Source organism: Bufo bufo, chromosome 1 (assembly GCF_905171765.1).
Source record: "Bufo bufo chromosome 1, aBufBuf1.1, whole genome shotgun sequence".
In the NCBI taxonomy this organism is placed as follows: Eukaryota; Metazoa; Chordata; class Amphibia; order Anura; family Bufonidae; genus Bufo; species Bufo bufo.
The window spans coordinates 621,193,878-621,213,496 of record NC_053389.1 but is presented as its reverse complement, the minus strand read 5'-3'; the positions used below and the strand labels follow the sequence as shown (position 1 = coordinate 621,213,496).

Genomic DNA, 19,619 nt, shown 5'->3' with positions numbered 1-19,619 from the left:
AATAAATAAAAAATCATCATTTTCCGCTAACTTGTGACAAAAAATAAAAACTTCTATGAACTCACTATGCCCATCATCGAATACCTTAGGGTGTCTACTTTCCGAAATGGGGTCATTTGTGGGGTGTTTTTACTGTCTGGGCATTGTAGAACCTCAGGAAACATGACAGGTGCTCAGAAAGTCAGAGCTGCTTCAAAATGCGGAAATTCACATTTTTGTACCATAGTTTGTAAACGCTATAACTTTTGCGCAAACCAATAAATATACACTTATTGCATTTTTTTTTTTATCAAAGACATGTAGAACAATAAATTTAGAGAAAAATTTATATATAAATGTATTTTTTTTTTTAAAAAAATTACAACTGAAAGTGAAAAATTTCTTTTTTTTTGCAAAAAATTCGGTCAATTTCGATTAAAAACAAAAAAAAAGTAAAAATGTCAGCAGCAATGAAATACCACCAAATGAAAGCTCTATTAGTGAGAAGAAAAGGAGGTAAAATTCATTTGGGTGGTAAGTTGTATGACCGCGCAATAAACCGTGAAAGTAGTGTAGTGCAGAATTGTAAAAAGTGGTCTGGTCATTAAGGGGGTTTAAGCTAGGGGAGCTGAGGTGGTTAAATACTCCTGAACATTATTCTTATTCTCACTCATCCTATTTTATTACATGTTGCACAAAATAATTGAAATACAAGCATGAATATTTATGGAACATAGAATTTGTAGGCAAACCTGCCATGTGATTGCATTTAGTTGTGGTGGTGGTGGGTAACAAACCTATTTTTTGCTATTTAAATTTTTAATCCCTGGAAAATTGCTGCTTTCACCATGAACATATAAAACACGATATTCTGAGGTGTCAGGTATAAAATCATGAAGTTCTTCTGAGAATTTTCTCAACTGGTCAATGGAAGTGTAACCTGTGGGAGGCAAAAAAAAATAAAAAAAATTTCAAAGGGTAAATATTTAGGTGATTCTTTGAATATTGGTAGGTGACAATATATTATGTATAGTATGGTGCCATTCAGTAAATATGTGGTAGTAATATGTTGTAATTTTGTGGAGGTATTTTTTGTTTCTTGATCCTGAGAATAACAAAGCAAAGAAGAAGATGGAACACATAAATGGCATCACACATCAAAAAATTAAGTAAATAATAATAACACTTTATTAATTAAAAAAGTAAATCTGTATACCGAGAAAAAGACATATCATTGCTATAGTTAACAACATCTTATTTGTATAATTTTTTTATTTAAAGCAAAATTGTTGGTGATGAAATCTAATATAACAGATTTACCTGAAAGCATATTATTTTCGGGGTACTTGGGAAGAGTGTGGAGTCTCACATCAGCTGATTGTTCACGGCCAGCCGTTTTCCTTAACAGAAAACAGTATGGATATTAACCACAAGAAGTTGCTCCAAAAATAACCTTGCACAGGAAAACCTTTTTTACATGCATTATATGTGTGTTATAGCACCTCCACATCTCGCGCAGGTATAGTCTTTCTCTTTCATAGAGCCTGCTTAGTGAAGCCAACCTTTCAGGCACATACTGTCTCCATTACCTAGCACATGCACTGAAGCCAGGAGCTGTACACTCAGCTTTACTACACAGGATGATGGATTTAACCACTGCCCTGGAACAATAAGGGGCAGGAGGCAGGATCTGGGCACGGCAAGATTAGCTCAGAGGCTGCAAGGGCCAACCTCCTTAACTTGACAGCTCTCATTAGCATACCTCAGGAATGCTGAATAAAGATGACTTTTTCTGTATACATAAAACCCTAAATCAAAACAAGGGCACCATTGGGGCAACACGCTTGGACAGATAAGGTAATGTGCTTAGTTAAGTATCGAATATCTTGCTGTCAAGTTCCCTTTAAAATGGTGTGTGACTAAAAAGACGCCACCCAAAATATCAGCGATGTGCCAGAATAGTGAATTAAATGCGCAATTGAAATCAGGGCTTAATGGCTCATGCATACGAACGTGTTCCGGCCGTCCCGTGCATTGAGGAATGCAATTTGCGGCCCCCTTGTGTGAAACTACCACAGACAGATGCAGACCCATTGAACTTGAATGGGTCCGTGATCCGTCCGCACCGCAAAAAAATAGAACATGGGCTATTTTTTTGCGGTGCGGAGGCACAGAGAGAAACCCCACGGAAGCGCTTTGTAGTGTTTCTGTGGGTTTCCGTGCCTCCGTCTCGCACCGCACCTTCCGGCTTGCGGGCCCATCATGAGCCTGAGGGCATGAGCCCTAAGGTTATTCTTAGGGCACTTGGGACATTTTTAGGGGGTATTGTCTTCTAGCGCTCTATCCCAATTTGGGAAACTGAATGTCACTGAAAATGTTGTAGGTGCATTCACTGGGAGCGCAATATGTTCATAAAGTGTCCACAGGAATCCTGATAATGTGAAAAGTCTCTTATAGCATATCCTTTTAAGCTCGATATGAGCTTTGGATTGGAGAAAACTTTAAATCGATGTTTGGCTTACCGTCTAGCGTCTGCTGTCTCCCTATTGCTTCAATGGAGCTTTAAATATTTGCCGGCTTATTCAGTCGCTCCATACAGCAAGCTGGTTTAAATTTCGCGGGAGTTCCAAAGATCGCGGGAGTTGCCACTCTGTTCCGCAATTTCCTTTGGTGCAGCTTTCAACGATAAGAATAGTTAATCCTTTACTGTAGAGATTTTCTTCTGTATGGCCATACAGTATTATCGGAGGCTTTTCAATGCAGGTATGTCACGAGGGTATCGAGAACCACGCCTGACTCCGTTATACCCGGGGTCAGGAAGTCGCAGCGGTTGGCTGCACGCTCTATTTAAGATAGGGCTGTTTTCCTTATGGTAGCTTTCTGGGTTTGCTTAGCAAACCCTTTTGGCTCACTCAGGGATCCGTAGCTCCTTCTCCTCAGCTGTTCCTTGTCCAGCACTCCCAGACCTCCTTATATTCCTCTCTCACACTTCTCTGGTTGCCAGAGATAGAGCTTCCTGCCTGGACATCTATTCTGACCTTCTGGAGCTGTGTTGCTGCGTTCACTGGGAGTTGGTCCAGAACGCTACCCTCCGGATCCCTGTTGGACCTTTTTGGTTTATTGTGGTCGCCCATCTGGGTGTATGTGTTTGTCTGTTTTGTCTGTCCTCTCCCTGGTGTTTCCCTCTTAGTGTTAGTGGTGTGGACTAGCGATCCCACCGGCCTGTTCACTATCCAGGGCTCATATTAGGGAAAGCCAGGGTTTAGGCACGTGATCGCCGCACGGGTGAGGAACCCGTCTAGGGACGTCAGGGCAGTCAGGTGCCAGCCGCAAGGTGAGTTAGGGGTCACCACCTTTCCCTCTCCCTTGGGCAGGGCTTTCCCTGTTTTCCTCCCTGTGCGTGACGTCGGTCATTACAAGGTACATCACTTGTTTCACCAATGTACCTGCATTGAAAAGCCTCCGATAATACTGTATGGCCATACAGAAGAAAATCTCTACAGTAAAGGATTAACTATTCTTATCGTCGAAAGCTGCACCAAAGGAAATTGCGGAACAGAGTGGCAACTCCCGCGATCTTTGGAACTCCCGCAAAATTTAAACCAGCTTGCTGTATGGAGCGACTAAATAAGCCGGCAAATATTTAAAGCTCTATTGAAGCAATAGGGAGAAAGCAGACGCTAGACGGTAAGCCAAATATCGATTTAAAGTTTTCTTCGATTCAAAGCTCATATCGACCTTAAAAGGATATGCTATAAGAGACTTTTCACATTATCAGGATTCCTGTGGACACTTTATGAACATATTGCGCTCCCAGTGAATACACCTACAACATTTTCAGTGACATTCAGTTTCCCAAATTGGGATAGAGCGCTAGAAGACAATACCCCCTCTTTCCCAAATAATAGCATATATTTGAAGTTTTTTGGTGAGATATATATTATTGAATTTATCGACACTATTGAGTCATATGAATATAGTGTCGATCATATCTACCATAATATATGTGACTGTAATGTTGTATATTATTGCTACATTGTTCTTATAAATTTTATTACTTGTATTTTATGGGGATTTAATAAATATTTTCTGCATATGTCAATCTGGTTGCCAAGTGTATGAGTGCTCGCTCATTTTCCTATTACTACATTTGCCTTTAAGAGAGGGTGGGGTGATTCCCTCTATATGAGCTTGTAGCACCATACCTTAACTACTTGCTAGTGAGCCACCACAACCTACCACTATTTTTAGTGTGAAAATCCTATTCACCCTAATAGAGGTCTATTAGGGTGAATAGGAGAGGGGATCAAAAGATCCAATGTACTAGGCCCCTAAGGGGTCTAATAATAAAAAAAAAGTGAAAAAAGTTATAAAAAAACACCAATATATTAACCCTTAGGATACCGGAGGCTTTTTCGTTTTTGCATTTTCAGTTTTCTTCCCTATTTTCCATGAGTCATAACTTTTTTATATTTCCAGTCACATAGCTGTATGAGGGCTTATTTTTTGTGGGACAGGTTTTACTTTCTAATGCCACCATTAATTATGGCATAAAATGTAGCAGGAAGCAGTAAAAAAATTCCAAATTGAGTGGAATTGGAAAAAAACAACGCAATACCTCCACCGTTTCCAGAGTTTTGCTCCCACGGCGTTTTGTTTACGGCAAAACTGACCCATGATTTACATTATCTGGGTCAGGACGTTTACAATGATACCCCATATGTGTAGGTTTTTTATGTCTAAATAGTGTAAAAATAAATTTTAACTTTAATAAAAAAATAAAAAATTACATCACCATATTCTGACCCCCATAACTTTTTTATACTTATGTCTACTGAGCTGTTTAGAGGCAATTTTTTTGCGGAACAATCTGTAGTTTTTATTGATACCTTTTTGGAGTGTGCGTGACTTTTTTATCACAATTTATTAAATTTTTTGGGGTAAGAGAAGCAATGAAAAAATAGCAAATTAGCCGTTTTGACCCTTTTTTCCATTACGCAATTCGCCGTGTTAGAATTAAAAAAAAATATTTTAATAGTATGGGCGTTCTCGGTCGCGATGATACCCATGATCTTTATATTTATTGTTATTTAGGTATTTATTTATTTTTATACGGAAAGGGGGGTGATTTAAACTTAATTTTTTTATATACTGTATTTTTTTACATTTTGATTTTTTTGGAATAATTTTGAAGCTCATATATGAGCCTATAAATAATGTTTTTTTAATTTTTGGTTTTGTTCTATCAGGGATTTTTAAATTGACATTTAAACCCTAATTTGCTCATTTCTTATCCTGGCCTGCCATCTGGTGGCTAAAATAAGAATTGCAGCATGAATACTATTAACCTCGTCAGCGAGGCTGAAAGTATTCAGCGCAACTATCGATGCCCGAATTGGCCTAACCGTGCATTGGTAGCAAGCCCGGGTTTTTGAGCATTTAGATGCCGTGATCTTGCTTGATCATGGCATCTAAAGCCTTTAATTACCGCAATCGGCATTAGCCTCAGGTCTCTGCTGTATGAAACAGCAGAGATCTGCCGGCCATGACACTCGCTGCACGTGCGAGCGGGCGCCATGTTTACACGGCGCTTGTAACGAATGGGTTAAAAGTTTAACTCATCCCCTTTCCCAATTTCACATATAAAAATATATAAACAATAAAAAAATAAACATTAGGTATCGCCACGTCTGAAAATGTCTGAACTATTAAAATTCCTGTACGGTTAGCACCGTACCAGAAAAAAATGAAATATGCGCAATTTACCACTTTTTTGTCCGCCCCAAATTTATTTTTATAATAGTGATCATAAAGATGTACATACCACAAAAATGTTACCAACAAAAAATACGTCTTCATACAGCTCTGTAGACTGAAATATAAAAAGTTGCATCTGTCAGAAAATCCCCTCATATAGCTATGTGAATGGAAAATAAACCCCCAGGGGGTTAAGCTAATAAACCCCCAGGGGGTTAAGCTTCTTTTGCAGTAAACAGCTCCTGACTGTCGCTTCTATCTTCGGTGTGCCTGACCAAGGCTTAGGTTGGAACTGCTACATCGTACACCCATGCCAACCAAGCGTCCCTCATCTACTGTACATCTCATCTGGCTCACACTATATTGATGGTGAACATACGACATCTACCTCTTATCATATTCAGGGTCCATTGGCTCATCCTCTTCATCTCTACGCTGAAAGAATAAAGTCATTTATCTAGTTACACCATTTAGAATGTGCTGATATGAAGGATTGTTGTCAAGTGAAATGGGTCATTTAGTGTTTGAATAGCAAACTGCTCAATTATATTATTAAAGCTGGAGCATTATATCAACTTTACTTTGGACACCAACATATCCTGTCCTGACACATGCTTTCAACACCAAAACAAGAATTATTTTTGCATGGCAAGAATATTTTCATAAACATTTACTGCAAATGTAGAAGTGAATACCAATTTACAATACTACTATGAGATCAGTTCAGATGTCTGCTTTATAAAGACCTCCTTACACATTAGTGTCTGTCAAACTCGCTGAGAACGATGGGTGGTGCCAAAAATCCTCCTGACTCTCCACCAAGAGATGATGTTAGGGGAGAAAAATATAGGGCAAACTAAATTTTTGGCCCAATCCTTTTCTCCCAAGAGATAAACCGCCATCTGCTGGACGATCATTCATTCGACAGCTACTGACTGTATATGGCCACCTTAAAGGGGTTGTCCCATGAAAAATATTCTACAGTTTTTAAACCAACACCTGGATCTGAATACTTTTGTAATTGCATGTAATTAAGAATTTAGCATATCCAATAAAATGTATCTGTATAGAGCCACCTTCTGTTTTTTATTTATTTATTATTATTACTTTGTCCGGCTCACTGAGATGCTCAGTTTCATCTTTTCAACTGCCTCCTCAGATGTGATAGGCAGAGAGCTGCATTTGAATGGACACGCCCCATGAGCTGTGATAGGGAGAGCTGAGACACGCCCCCTGAGCTGTGATAGGGAGAGCTGAGACACGCCCCCTGAGCTGCAGCAGAAAAGACATGCTTCCTGACCCGCCAGCTTGATATAAATCTAGCAGAGCAGTGAATGTGGAGATCTCTGGATCCATGTGAGGTACAGGGCTGGTTCTAGCTTTGTTAGAAAGAGGCCGTCATGTACTATATGATGTCTGGTTTTCATTTTTTACGTTAGTAATGGGATAACCCTTTTAAGTTTTATTTTTGTACCTCACTGGAAGAAAACCATGAAAATGATGTCCACGGGATACAAGAATTATTTAGATTTTTACTGACCTGCTGGATATCTACGAAGTTATCTTGTTCCCAAAAGAAGTTGCCGATTTCCCTTCTGATCTCTGCCATGAAAAAAAACAAAAATTTTTTTTTTCTGTATAAAAAAATGACACCCAAGTATAAGCAGTGTTCTTGTATACTAATTGGTAGAATTATGAAGGTGTTATTGTAACATACACACTTTCACAGCATGTGACATGGGTGTCACTACACGGGGTTAATCTGTCTCCAATCACCCAATCTTGTACTGTGGTCACCTTCCATTCAGGTTGCACACAAGGCTTCTTTCACACAAGGCAGCCGTGATGCAGCTGCCGCATTCGGATAAAGCTCCACTCAACGGCAGTAGGCAATAGCCACAGGCGCTTGCTGTTAAGGCCTCATGCCCAAGACTTTTCCATTTTTTGAGTTTCGCAAACCGCGGATCCGCAAAAAACAAAAGCCGTCCATTCTAGAAATGCCTATTCTTGTCCGCAAAACGGACAAGAATAGAACATGTTATATTTTTTTTGCGGGGTTACGGAACGGAGCAATGGATGCGGACAGCACACGGAGTGCTGTCCGCATCTTTTGCGGCCCCATTGAAGTGAATGGGTCCACATCCGAGCCGCAAAAACTGAGGCTAGGATGCGAACCAAAAAAACGGTTGTGTGCATGAGGCCTAAAGGAAAGGTCTTACCTTCAAAATCATGCGGTGATTGGATGCTGCAGGTGAGCATGGCCTTGGATGCATTAGAGACAGATTATAAAAACCCAGTCTCAAGCACACTCCAACTCAGTCCACACCCTAGACGTAAAAATGGCGTAAATTTTCTCCCTTACCCATAATAAAAGTTGTTAAAAATTAAGATGATGTGGCTATGAGTGTGAGAAGGGTCAGGATGAACCACATGATTTGTCTTATGGGGCCCTGAAATTTCTGATGCACTTTACACCAGGAATCTTCTAGAAATAAAAATCTAGATTTTGTTTTCTAGGGACACCTAAAGCAGTGCAGTACCTGCAGAGGCCGACCACGTGACTGCTATGGGGCCCAGGGGAGAGGGGGTGGGGCAGCACAGAACTTGTTCTCTTCCCAGTGTGAACACACTGCATTTTCACATAGCTGTCACTAGGGGGAGCTCAATACAAAGAGATTTTTACAGCTTCCATGGTAGTTGTGTTAACTCCTATTCACTAAGCTCCTGAGGCAGACAGCTAGCTTTATGATGGCAAGAGAAGCAGGAGATTTATCAATGTATTTTTGCCAATTTTCAGAAATATAGTGTTCAGAATGAGTGCCATACATTGGAAGCACCTCTTTTAATTTAAAATGTTATTTTCTGCTTAAATAAATGTTGGATACAGTGGGTGAGGCCAAAGGCAACTTTTTTATTTTATTTCATTTTGTGTTTAAAGTTTCTTCCACTTGATTTTAAAAAAATGTCATAAATCTGGGGCGTTGCGCATGTTTTCCTGGGAGTGATTGACGCATGCACACAGAAAAAATAGGTGCAGGGGGCCCATACTAAGTTTTGCTTCGTGCTGAAAAAAAAAACGGGCCTAAAAAATGCACCAAAAGTGAAGAAACACAACTCAAAATATGTATTGTACGTATAGTGCATTTTCCAATTGTCAGGGGGGTACTATCTCTCCTTAGGGAGAGAGCACCTTAATCAGCGTGAGGAGACTTATAGGCCATACATACTGCTCTGGAATTCTGGGAGGAAAGGGATGCAAATGAGCTCTTAACAAGCTCTGCCTCTAATGCCACCAGATGTAAATCAGCTATCCTATAAATCAATGTTCAGCTCTGTAACAAAGCCTTGAGACATGACTTGGATATTAAATAAGCCAGCACCTCATCTGCAGACAGCTGTTTTAGCCTAACATATGGCTGCAGCTGTTTTTCTAAAAGAACAAAAATTATGGAAATAAAAAGCAAAAATACCTTTAAAAATGAGACCCCCCCCCCCCACCAATCGCTAGAACAAGGAGACAGAAGTGCTCAGCACATAGCGCTCTTCGTCATCGCTGCAGGAGACAAGCTCAGTAGAAAGTCTATGAACCTCTTTAATAAAACTAACAGGAAAATTGTCTTAGTGCTTAAATGCACACGGCCATAGTTTCTGTCCGCATCCAATCCACATTTTTTGCGGATCAGATGTGTACCCATTCATTTCAATGGGGCCGCAAAAGATTGGGACAGCACACTGTATGCTCTCTGCATCTGCACGTCCCTTCCATTCACCCAGTTTTGCTGACAAATATAGGACATTTCTACAGAAGTAAAAAAATAAATGATGGCATTCACTCTGCAGGCACCTGTGTTTTGTAGATCCGCAATTTGCGGACACCAAAACATGGCCGTGTGCATGAGCCCTTAGTTGGATACCATTATACAGGGTGGGCCATTTATATGGATACACCTTAATAAAATGGGAATGGTTGGTGATATTAACTTCCTGTTTGTGGCACATTAGTATATGTGAGGGGGGAAACTTTTCAAGATGGGTGGTGACCATGGCGGTCATTTTGAAGTCGGCCATTTTGAATCCAACTTTTGTTTTTTCAATAGGAAGAGGGTCATGTGACACATCAAACTTATTGGGAATTTCACAAGAAAAACAATGGTGTGCTTGGTTTTAACGTAACGTTATTCTTTCATGAGTTATTTACAAGTTTCTGACCACTTATGAAATGTGTTCAATGTGCTGCCCATTGTGTTTGATTGTCAATGCAACCCTCTTCTCCCACTCTTCACACACTGATAGCAACACCGCAGGAGAAATGCTAGCACAGGCTTCCAGTATCCGTAGTTTCAGGTGCTGCACATCTCGTATCTTCACAGCATAGACGATTGGCTTCAGATGATACGGGATGTGCAGCACCTGAAACTACGGATACTGGAAGCCTGTGCTAGCATTTCTCCTGCGGTGTTGCTATCAGTGTGTGAAGAGTGGGAGAAGAGGGTTGCATTGACAATCCAACACAATGGGCAGCACATTGAACACATTTTATAAGTGGTCATAAACTTGTAAATAACTCATGAAAGAATAAAGTTATGTTAAAACCCAAGCACACCATTGTTTTTCTTGTGAAATTTCCAATAAGTTTGATGTGTCACATGACCCTCTTCCTATTGAAAAAACAAAAGTTGGATTCAAAATGGCCGCCATGGTCACCACCCATCTTGAAAAGTTCCCCCCCTCACATATACTAATGTGCCACAAACAGGAAGTTAATATCAACAACCATTCCCATTTTATTAAGGTGTATCCATATAAATGGCCCACCCTGTAGTCTGGCGGTAAATGTCACAAAATAAAAGCACAAATTCTTTTGTTCATGCATATGTATACAACTTTAATTAAAGGGATTGTACTAAGCTGAAAACTATGCCCTAGTCACAAAATAGCATCTGATCGTTGGGGCCTGACCACTCGGACCCCCACCAATGCCAAGAATGGAGATCCCAATTCTTCCTAATGAGTGAAACAAAGGTTGAGTATGTTCGCCACTGCTCCATTCATTCTCTAAGGAACTGCAAAAAATCGAAGAGCACTGTAGTTATTTCCAGCAGTCTCATAGAGAATGAATGGAGTGGCAGAGCGCAGGCTCATAGTGACATTCTGAATTAGTGGTGGTACCACTGATCTGACCCCCTGATTAGTTGCTTATTGTGTGGATAAGGAATACATTTTGTGATGTCCCAGCTATGGCTTTCTATTCAAATTCATTATTGTATCTTGTGTTATAGTTGTTATCCACTTACTTAGTGTACTATGCTGCCATCTAGTGGACATGGTTATATTTGGTTTTATGTAATTATCTATGATATAATTATATCTTATATATATAAATCTTATTCATCCTGTAACTTCTCCTCCTCTGTGAGCTCATATCATGTTTCCTGCAGTCTTTTCCTACTTGTCATGACATACATCAAGGAGCTGGAGAGAGGATTTTGCTTGACATCTATCATTATTTATCGAGGTACATTCCATAAATTACCAGAAGACATATCTCCATTGCATCTCCCTTAGTGGAATTCTACATGCAACTGGTGGTGCTAGGGGAATGATTGTAGCAACTTTACTATCTTCCATTGCTTCTACAGGAGATTGCCACTCACATTCATCAGAGACTTCTCTCACGTCCATCAGGGGCAGAATACGTTTTTTTAGTCTTAATACAAATCCTTTAATTTAAAGGGGTTCCAGGATTTTAATACTGATGGCCTACCTCAGGCCATCAATATCTAATTCGAGGGGTCTGAGACCCTGCAGCCTGCTGATCAGCTATTCTGGAGTAGCTATGGCACTGGCAGTGAATGGGAGCAGCACTGCAGTAACCAGCTCTGTCCACCACTCAATGGACAGAGTTCTAATTTACACCAGTTTGATAAATCTCCCCCAATGTGTTCTTATTATGCCCTGCCACGAGCAAGACTCGATAGGAATTCTGGTATAGCAGGCCTGGAGGCCTCCAGAATGGTCCTGGCTGCCATGGCAACTCACCGCCTTCTGCGTTCTCATCTTAGGTGGGCCATTTGGTCACAAGGAGCAGCCTTCTCCCAGCAAATGACCCCTCACAATTGACCACAGCATCTAAAAGATTAAATTCTGTGATCAGAGTTACTGACACTGTCTGCAAGTGTCTGCCGTATAATACAGCAGTCGTCGACCGGATATGGCACCTACTTAAGCTTTTGAGTGGGCACCATGTTTAAAACCCCCACCTCAACATGTTTGGTGGATGTCACCAATGGATCCATTTGTAAATCCATTTGTATAGAAAAGCGCAATTGACTATGCTTTTTAAAGCAATAGATATGTAGACTTATGCTAGCCAAACATAGGTCAAAATCTTTTGGCATACATTCGGCTAGTGATTGTTTATGGCTGTTCCCAGTGTGTACATAATGTACATCACCAATGGGATGTGAACCGAGCCTTACTGTCATCTGAAAGCCCACAATGCACTACAGCAGAATTTTATATTTCTTTTTCTGCTTAAATAAAACGTGCAACGTATACTATATGTAAAGATGTTCAACATTTTATGTAGAATTCAATTGTAGAATACTGTAAAGCTACCCACTCAAGCGGTCATTAATCTGGTATTTATATCCTTATGCTTGCAAGCAGCTGCATGAATTAGCCTCAAATATCACTAAAATGATCAGCATGTCTATCAGCTATAAATCTGGATTTCAGTAGAAGTTGGTGTTTGCAGTCTGACAGTATTTTAGGTAATCATTCATCTGCGGTAGTAATTATGCCATAAAGCGTAAAACAAGCTAAGTAAAAAAAATCTACCTTATATTGCCATTTCTGTGCTTGATCTAATATTACATAGTTATTGGGCAAGATAGAGACATTTTTTTTTATTGAATCAAAAAGTCAAGTTTTATTCCAGCTAAAATAACTTCTTTATACTACGTTCTCAAAAAATCTCCACAGTCGTTTTTTATGCTCAAGACAACAGAAAAGGATATTATTACAAGAAGCTTGTGTAATTAAGTCTTGTAAACGAAGGTAATTTATTTCTAAAATGTTAAAATCCAAAACAAATACATATTTACAGGGGCATAGTACTATATATTAGACATGAAATATACCTATATACAACTTTATCAAACTGAAGAATAGAAATCCAGTTTTACAAACGCTGTTAGGGCTCATGCACACGAACGTATTTTCTTTCCGCTTCCGTTCCATTTTTTTTGCAGACCGTATGCGGAACCATTCACTTCAATGGGTCCGCAAAAACAAAGGCAGGTACTCCGTGTGCATTCCGTTTCTGTATTTCCCTTCGGCAAAAAAGTAGTGAATGTCCTAATTTTGTCCGCAAATCATGGTCCGGGACCCCATTCAAGACAATGGGTCCGCAAAAAATATGGAACACACACGGAACACATCGGTATGTCATCCGTAGTTCATCACTATTTTGCGGATCCATACTGTAGAAATGCTATGCCCAGCCCATATTGCTCATGTGTTTGGTGATTAATAAGTTACTGTTTCCGTAAAACGGATCGCATACGGAAACCATACGGATATGTTTTGTGGAATAATGGAACGGAAGAGGACTTAAATCAGAGGGGAAAAAAACCTTAGATACGGAACAACAGATCCGTGAAAAACGGACCGCAAAACAACAACGGTCGTGTGCATGAGCTCTAAATCAGAGACGCTTCACTAGAGTCCTTCCAGGACTTTCATACAATGTTGTCTGAGCAGTTCACTGGTCTTGGGTTTGACAACTAGCAAACAAATAGCACTGTGACTGGTAAAGAGAGACAAGGAAGGGGGTAAAAACACACAGTTCCTGGGAACTGATCAATAATACAATGTTAAAAAGTTTCAGGTTTGCTCTATATAATGCCAGCTGCTCACTCACAAGTCAATGTCCTGTCCTGTTTGCATTGCCTGACTTCTTAAAAGGGCTCTCCAGCAATTAAGAAAATGAAAATGGTGCTAAGTAAAAGCAAGTGAACCCTTTATTCACCCAGGTGGTTTATTCACCACCTGGGTGAATAAAGGGTTCACTTGCTTTTACTTACCGGAGTGCCGCTCTTTTTTCTGGATATATATATATATATATATATATAAAATAAAAAGCACTGTGTGAACTGGACCCTATCCACCCCGATCCCACATGTGTACTGTGGAGCTGAGGTTGATATATTTCCAAACCCACAAGTCAGCAAAAGCAGTACTGCTGGATCTGCCTATTCAAACCTTTTTCTTTATAGTAAATATTACAAAGAAGTAAAACTGGCTATGTTACATGTTCCACAACAAACTTAAATAAATATATATGTTATCTAAGATTTATTTTATGTCATAATTCATGTAGTTTTATTTTTAGTCCCCCACTGCATGAACGAGAGGGGGGGAAAAACAAACAAAAAAACATCCTAATATAAATACATCAGTTCCTTTTTTTAAGTTTAGTCCTATAGGATAAGCGGGTGTTTAATCTCAAAATCCAGAAGGCTTCACGTAGTAAAACCTTCTGTTTGATGTTATTGGTAATGTTACTTTCTCAAATGCGTAAGTGCAAAGTCCTACCGTACTTCTATTATGTACATTAATACAATGATTAGCTACACTTGATGTACCTGTGGCCTGAGGATTAGTAATATAATTTAAATGTTCTCTAAATCTATTTTTGAACTTCCTAATTGTACTGCCAATGTACATTTTGTCACATAAGGTGCAAATGATGGTGTAAATTACCCCCTCAGTATTACAATTGTCGTAATGCTTTATTACAAATGTTTCTTTGTGTGTCGAATCTTCAAAATTTTTAGTATGTTGTGCAAACCTACAGGTTTTACATAGGGATGTGCCACATTTGGTAAAGCCCTGGTATTTCAGCCATGTGCTATATCTGGGGCTACGTACAAACACTGATGGTGATAAGATGTTACCAAGTGTACCTGATCTTCTTGAGATGACCCTACACCCATCTTTGAGGATGTCATGCAAAATATTATCCTGATACAATATAGGTAAACATCTTTTAACTGCACGTTCTATTTCCGAAAATTGCTTACTGTATGTCAGTACAAGTGTAGGTTTATCCTGTTTAGATCCTTGTTGGTCCCGTTTTGCAAAGAGATCTGTTTTGAACAAAAGATCACGTCTCTTTTTATTTAATGCAATTTGTTTAGCTCTACATAACATCCAGTGGGAATATCCCCTCATCCTGAGGCGATCCCATATTAATCGACACTCCCTCTCAAATGTGTTTAATGTGCTACTGTTTCTACGGGTCGTCCAAACTCTCCAGCTGGTATTGCCCTTATCGTATGTTTTGGATGGTGACTGGTAGCTTTGAGTATGGTGTTTCCCGCAGTGTCCTTCCGATACGTAGCCGTATTAATAATGTAGTCAATATTGCCAGTGAGTCTCAGATCTAAGAAACATACCATGGAGGAATGGGTATGAGTACATTTTAACAAAAGTGGATTACCATTTACGTATTTAACAAAGTCTGGTATGGCAGACACATCGCCCCCCAGATGAGGAGCAAATCATCGATGTATCTGCCTTACCAGACGATGTCCCCAGAAAATTGGCTATCTATAGAATAAATGTACCTCTCCTCCCAGTGGGCCATCGTTAGATTAGCAAGTGATGGGGAATATTTGGCCCCCATAGACACTCTGCTAATCTGCAGATAAAACTTACAATCAAAACAGAAATAATTGTGCCTCAGTAAAAAAGATGTTATTTCAACAATGAAATCAATAAACCTTTCTGTGTAATTGCTGTAACTATAAAGATGATATTGCAGAGCTTCCAATGCTACATGATGAGGTATTGATGGATAGAACGAAACAACATCTAACATTAGCCATTTATAATTTGCAGCCCATGTCTTATCATAGAAAGCTCGGAGTACATCTGAAGAGTCTTTCAGATACCCTGGTAACCGCTTCACCAAAGATTGTATGTTTGTATCCACCCCTTCTCCCATCCTCTCAAACACTGACCCAATCCCAGAAACAATGGGTCTGAGTGGGGGTGGGTGGATCTTTTTGTGTACTTTTGGAAGCGCGTGAATGATGGGAGTTGTTGGTCTCTCAACATACAGATATTCAAATTCCCGTTGGGTTATGAGCCCATAATATTTTCCTTTTTCTAGGATAGTGCTAAATTCTTTTTGATACATCTGTAATGGATCACCTTGTAACCTAATGTACGTTGAGGTATCTGACAACATCTCCATCATTTGTTATACATACATTTCAGTATCCAATACGACTACACAACCGCCTTTATCAGCCATTTTAAAGGTAAGATCAGTGCGTGCTCCTAATTGTTTTAATGCATCCTTTTCTCTTTTGCTAAAATTACATGAGATATTGGCATTAGACTCGTGGATGACAGTGAGTTCCCTCTCCAATACCTCTTGAAATATATCTATACTCTCAGTCGGAGATTTAATCGGATAGAACTGAGTGTTAGTAATTTTGAACTCTTGTTGAACTATTGGAGAGGGTGCACACAAATTTAGTTTTTGTAATTCCACTAGATTAACCAATGCCAATTGCTCCTGAAATTATAAACTAGCATATTCATTATTTATTTGTACATTTGCACATTTAATATTGTATTCTTCTAGTTGACTACTCTCATCTAGCTGAGAAAAATATATTTTCAAGGTCAGATTGCTTACAAATTTATTAATGACCAAAATGGTCGAAAATAAATCAAAGTCTCGTTCAGGTGCAAAATTAAGTCCCAGTGAAAGAACATTTAATTGATCTTGTGTTAATGTTGCTTGTGATAAATTAATCACATCATATGACTTCATCCGCTTGGTTATTTATTATTTTTTCTGTTGTCGCGTGGTCATTGTATACGTTTTTCCTGCAATGTTTCCTGCCCCCTCTTCTTTGTTTTATGAAACATCAGCCCGTTTAGATCTGTATTTATTTTTTGGCCTCCGAATCGCCATCTTGTATAGACTCCTGTGAGTCACTGGTAAGTTCTGAAATGTCGGGATCTGAAGAGTTAAAGCTTACTTGTCGTGCTTCTCTTGATTCCCATTTTTGTTTCTTTTTATCTTTATTCTTTAGGATAGATTTAGGAGTACGGGGAAATTTCTCACGCCTACCCCATTCACAAATCTGATGATTATTGTAATCAAATACATCTTTTCTAAACTTAGTTTGTTTTATATCAGTTATATTTTGTTCCAGATCTTTAATGGGTTTTTCTATTTTGGGTTCTAATTCTTTATACTCTTGCACGCTCTCATATTTTTTTACAGATTGTTTTGCAGATTTCAATATCTTGCTGTATTTCTATTAGTTTTTAACTTTCATAGGTAACAATAAGAGCTATTAATTTCAATGAGCAATCCGATAGAATGTTATTCCAATCTATGACAAATTTGTCAGAATAAATTTGTTGTGAAGCCTTCTGGATTTTGAGATTAAACACCCGCTTATCCTATAGGACTAAACTTAAAAAAGCAATTGATGTATTTATATTAGGATGTTTTTTTTGGTTTTTTTTTTTTCCCCCTCTCGTTCATGCAGTGGGGGACTAAAAATAAAACTGCATGAATTACGACATAAAATAAATCTTAGATAACATATATATTTATTTAAGTTTGTTGTGGAACATGTAACATAGCCAGTTTTACTTCTTTGTAATATTTACTATAAAGAAAAAGGTTTGAATAGGCAGATCCAGCAGTACTGCTTTTGCTGACTTGTGGGTTTTGATATATATCCACCTCAGCTCCACAGTACACATGTGGGATCGAGGTGGATAGGGTCCAGTTCACACAGTGCGTTTTATTATATATATATATACACATATTTGCAAGTTTAAACTAGTGCTATATTGGATCGCAGCCATTCAAGTACTCATATATATCTATATGAATTTGTGGTTTTAACGACTTTTGATATCTATTTTTTGCACAAGGGGTAAAATAAATGTACCGTATTTTTCGCCCTATAAGACGCACCGGCCCATAAGACGCACCTAGGTTTTTGAGGAGGAAAATAAGAAAAAATTTTTTTTTGAACCAATAGGTGTGCTTTTGGTGGGTTTTGAACTAATTGTGGTCTGTGGATGGCGAACTATTATGGGGGCTCTGTGGGTGACGCACTGTTATGGGGGATCTGTGGGTGACGCACTGTTATGGGGGATCTGTGGGTGACACTTATGGGGGATCTGTGGGTGACACTTATGGGGGATCTGTGGGTGGCTCTTATTGGGGTCTCTGGATGGCACTGTTATGGGGATCTGTGTATGACACAGTTATGGGGGGGATCTGTGGATGACACATATATAGCATCTTACGCTATGTGTCATCCACAGATCCCCTCCATAACAGTGTCCCTGTAGTGAATGACCCTCAATACAAGGGGTGGGGGTCGCATCTGCTTTTATAATGACAGCGGGGCCCGTGCAGTGACTGTATTCTACTACACGGGCCCCGCTCACTGTATAATCGTATCTGTATTCTGTAATAGTTAATTGTGTATATAATGTAATCGCATAATCAGCGCTACTTACAACTACAAGCGCTCGGTAGGTAGCAGAGAGGAGGGAGGAGGCAGGCCGGGAGGACAGGCGCTGGCAGCGTGAGTCACTACTTCATGCGCCCACGCCGCCTGTTTCATTCATAAAGTGGGCGGCGCAGGCGCGTGACGTAGTGAGTGACGCGCCGCCCGCCCGTCCTGCCTCCTCCCTCCTCTCTGCTACCTACCGAGCGCTTGTAGTTGTAAGTAGCGCTGATTATGCGATTACATTATATACACAATTAACTATTACAGAATACAGATACGATTATACAGTGAGCGGGGCCCGTGTAGTAGAATACAGTCACTGCACGGGCCCCGCTGTCATTATAAATGCAGATGCGACCCCCAGCCCCTCCTCCCTCACAGCTGATACACCCGCCGCACGGCATTGCGGCGGGTGTATCATTGAAAATACGGCAAAATCAGCAGCATTCCCCATATAAGACGCACTGCTATTTTTCCCACACTTTTGGGGGGAAAAAAGTGCGTCTTATATGGCGAAAAATACGGTAATGTGTGTGCACTGGCCACATAGGGGTTAATTCCAGCCTCGGTTTGAGATCCTGGGATTATTTCAGCTATGTGGCTGTCTCACACATGAGGTTACGAGTAAGGAGTAAGGACTAACAAGGCCAAAACATGTCAACCTAGCGGTGGAGGGAGAAACTGTCGATGTATGTGAATTGTGACCATCATGAATGAAGAAAACATCTACCGTATATACTCGAGTATAAGACGACTTTTTTGGCACATATTTTTGTGCTCAAAAAGCCCCCTCGTCTTATACTCGAGTCTAGGTCTGTATTATGGCAACTCACATTGCCATAATACAGACCATGACATGTTGGGGGCCGGAGAAGCTGTTACTTACCTTTACAGCTGCTCCGGTCAGCTCCCAGCACGTCCGCGCGGCACCTCTGTTAAGCTCCCAGTGTAAATCTCGCGAGACACGCGGGCCGCGAGATTTACACTGGGAGCAGACCGCGAGATTTACAGCGGCAGTAAGTACCGGCCCCTGCACAGCCTCCCCTCCCCCTGGACAGCCCCCCCTCCCCCTGGACAGCCCCCCCCTCCCTGGCCAAGTATGAAGTAGGGAGGGGGGGAACAAAAAATAAATAAACAACCTGATAAATATATAAAAAAAAAAAAAAAATGCCCAGTTGATGGGAGTCTGACTCCCTGTATTTAATGCAGAGTGTGTGTGTATATAATGCACACACTCTTAAATACAGGGAGTCAGAGTCAGACTCCCATCAATCTGAGTCACCCTCTTGCAGATGTGTGTATATAATGTAGAGTGTG

The 19,619-nt window shown here is 40.0% G+C and overlaps 1 protein-coding gene across 1 annotated transcript in view; it reads right to left on the bottom strand.

Moving 5' to 3' along the window:
• Positions 1–776: 776 nt before the first annotated feature.
• The window catches only part of TERB2 (telomere repeat binding bouquet formation protein 2), an 86,359-nt gene continuing 67,516 nt past the window's right edge, over positions 777–19,619 (bottom strand). Inside the window, exons 4-7 of the mRNA XM_040414668.1 lie at positions 7,277–7,338; positions 6,125–6,171; positions 1,300–1,379; positions 777–919 (exon numbers count right to left, since the gene is read on the bottom strand). Of these exons, the coding sequence (XP_040270602.1) occupies positions 777–919; positions 1,300–1,379; positions 6,125–6,171; positions 7,277–7,338 (332 nt within the window). The remainder of the gene's footprint in view (positions 920–1,299; positions 1,380–6,124; positions 6,172–7,276; positions 7,339–19,619) is intronic.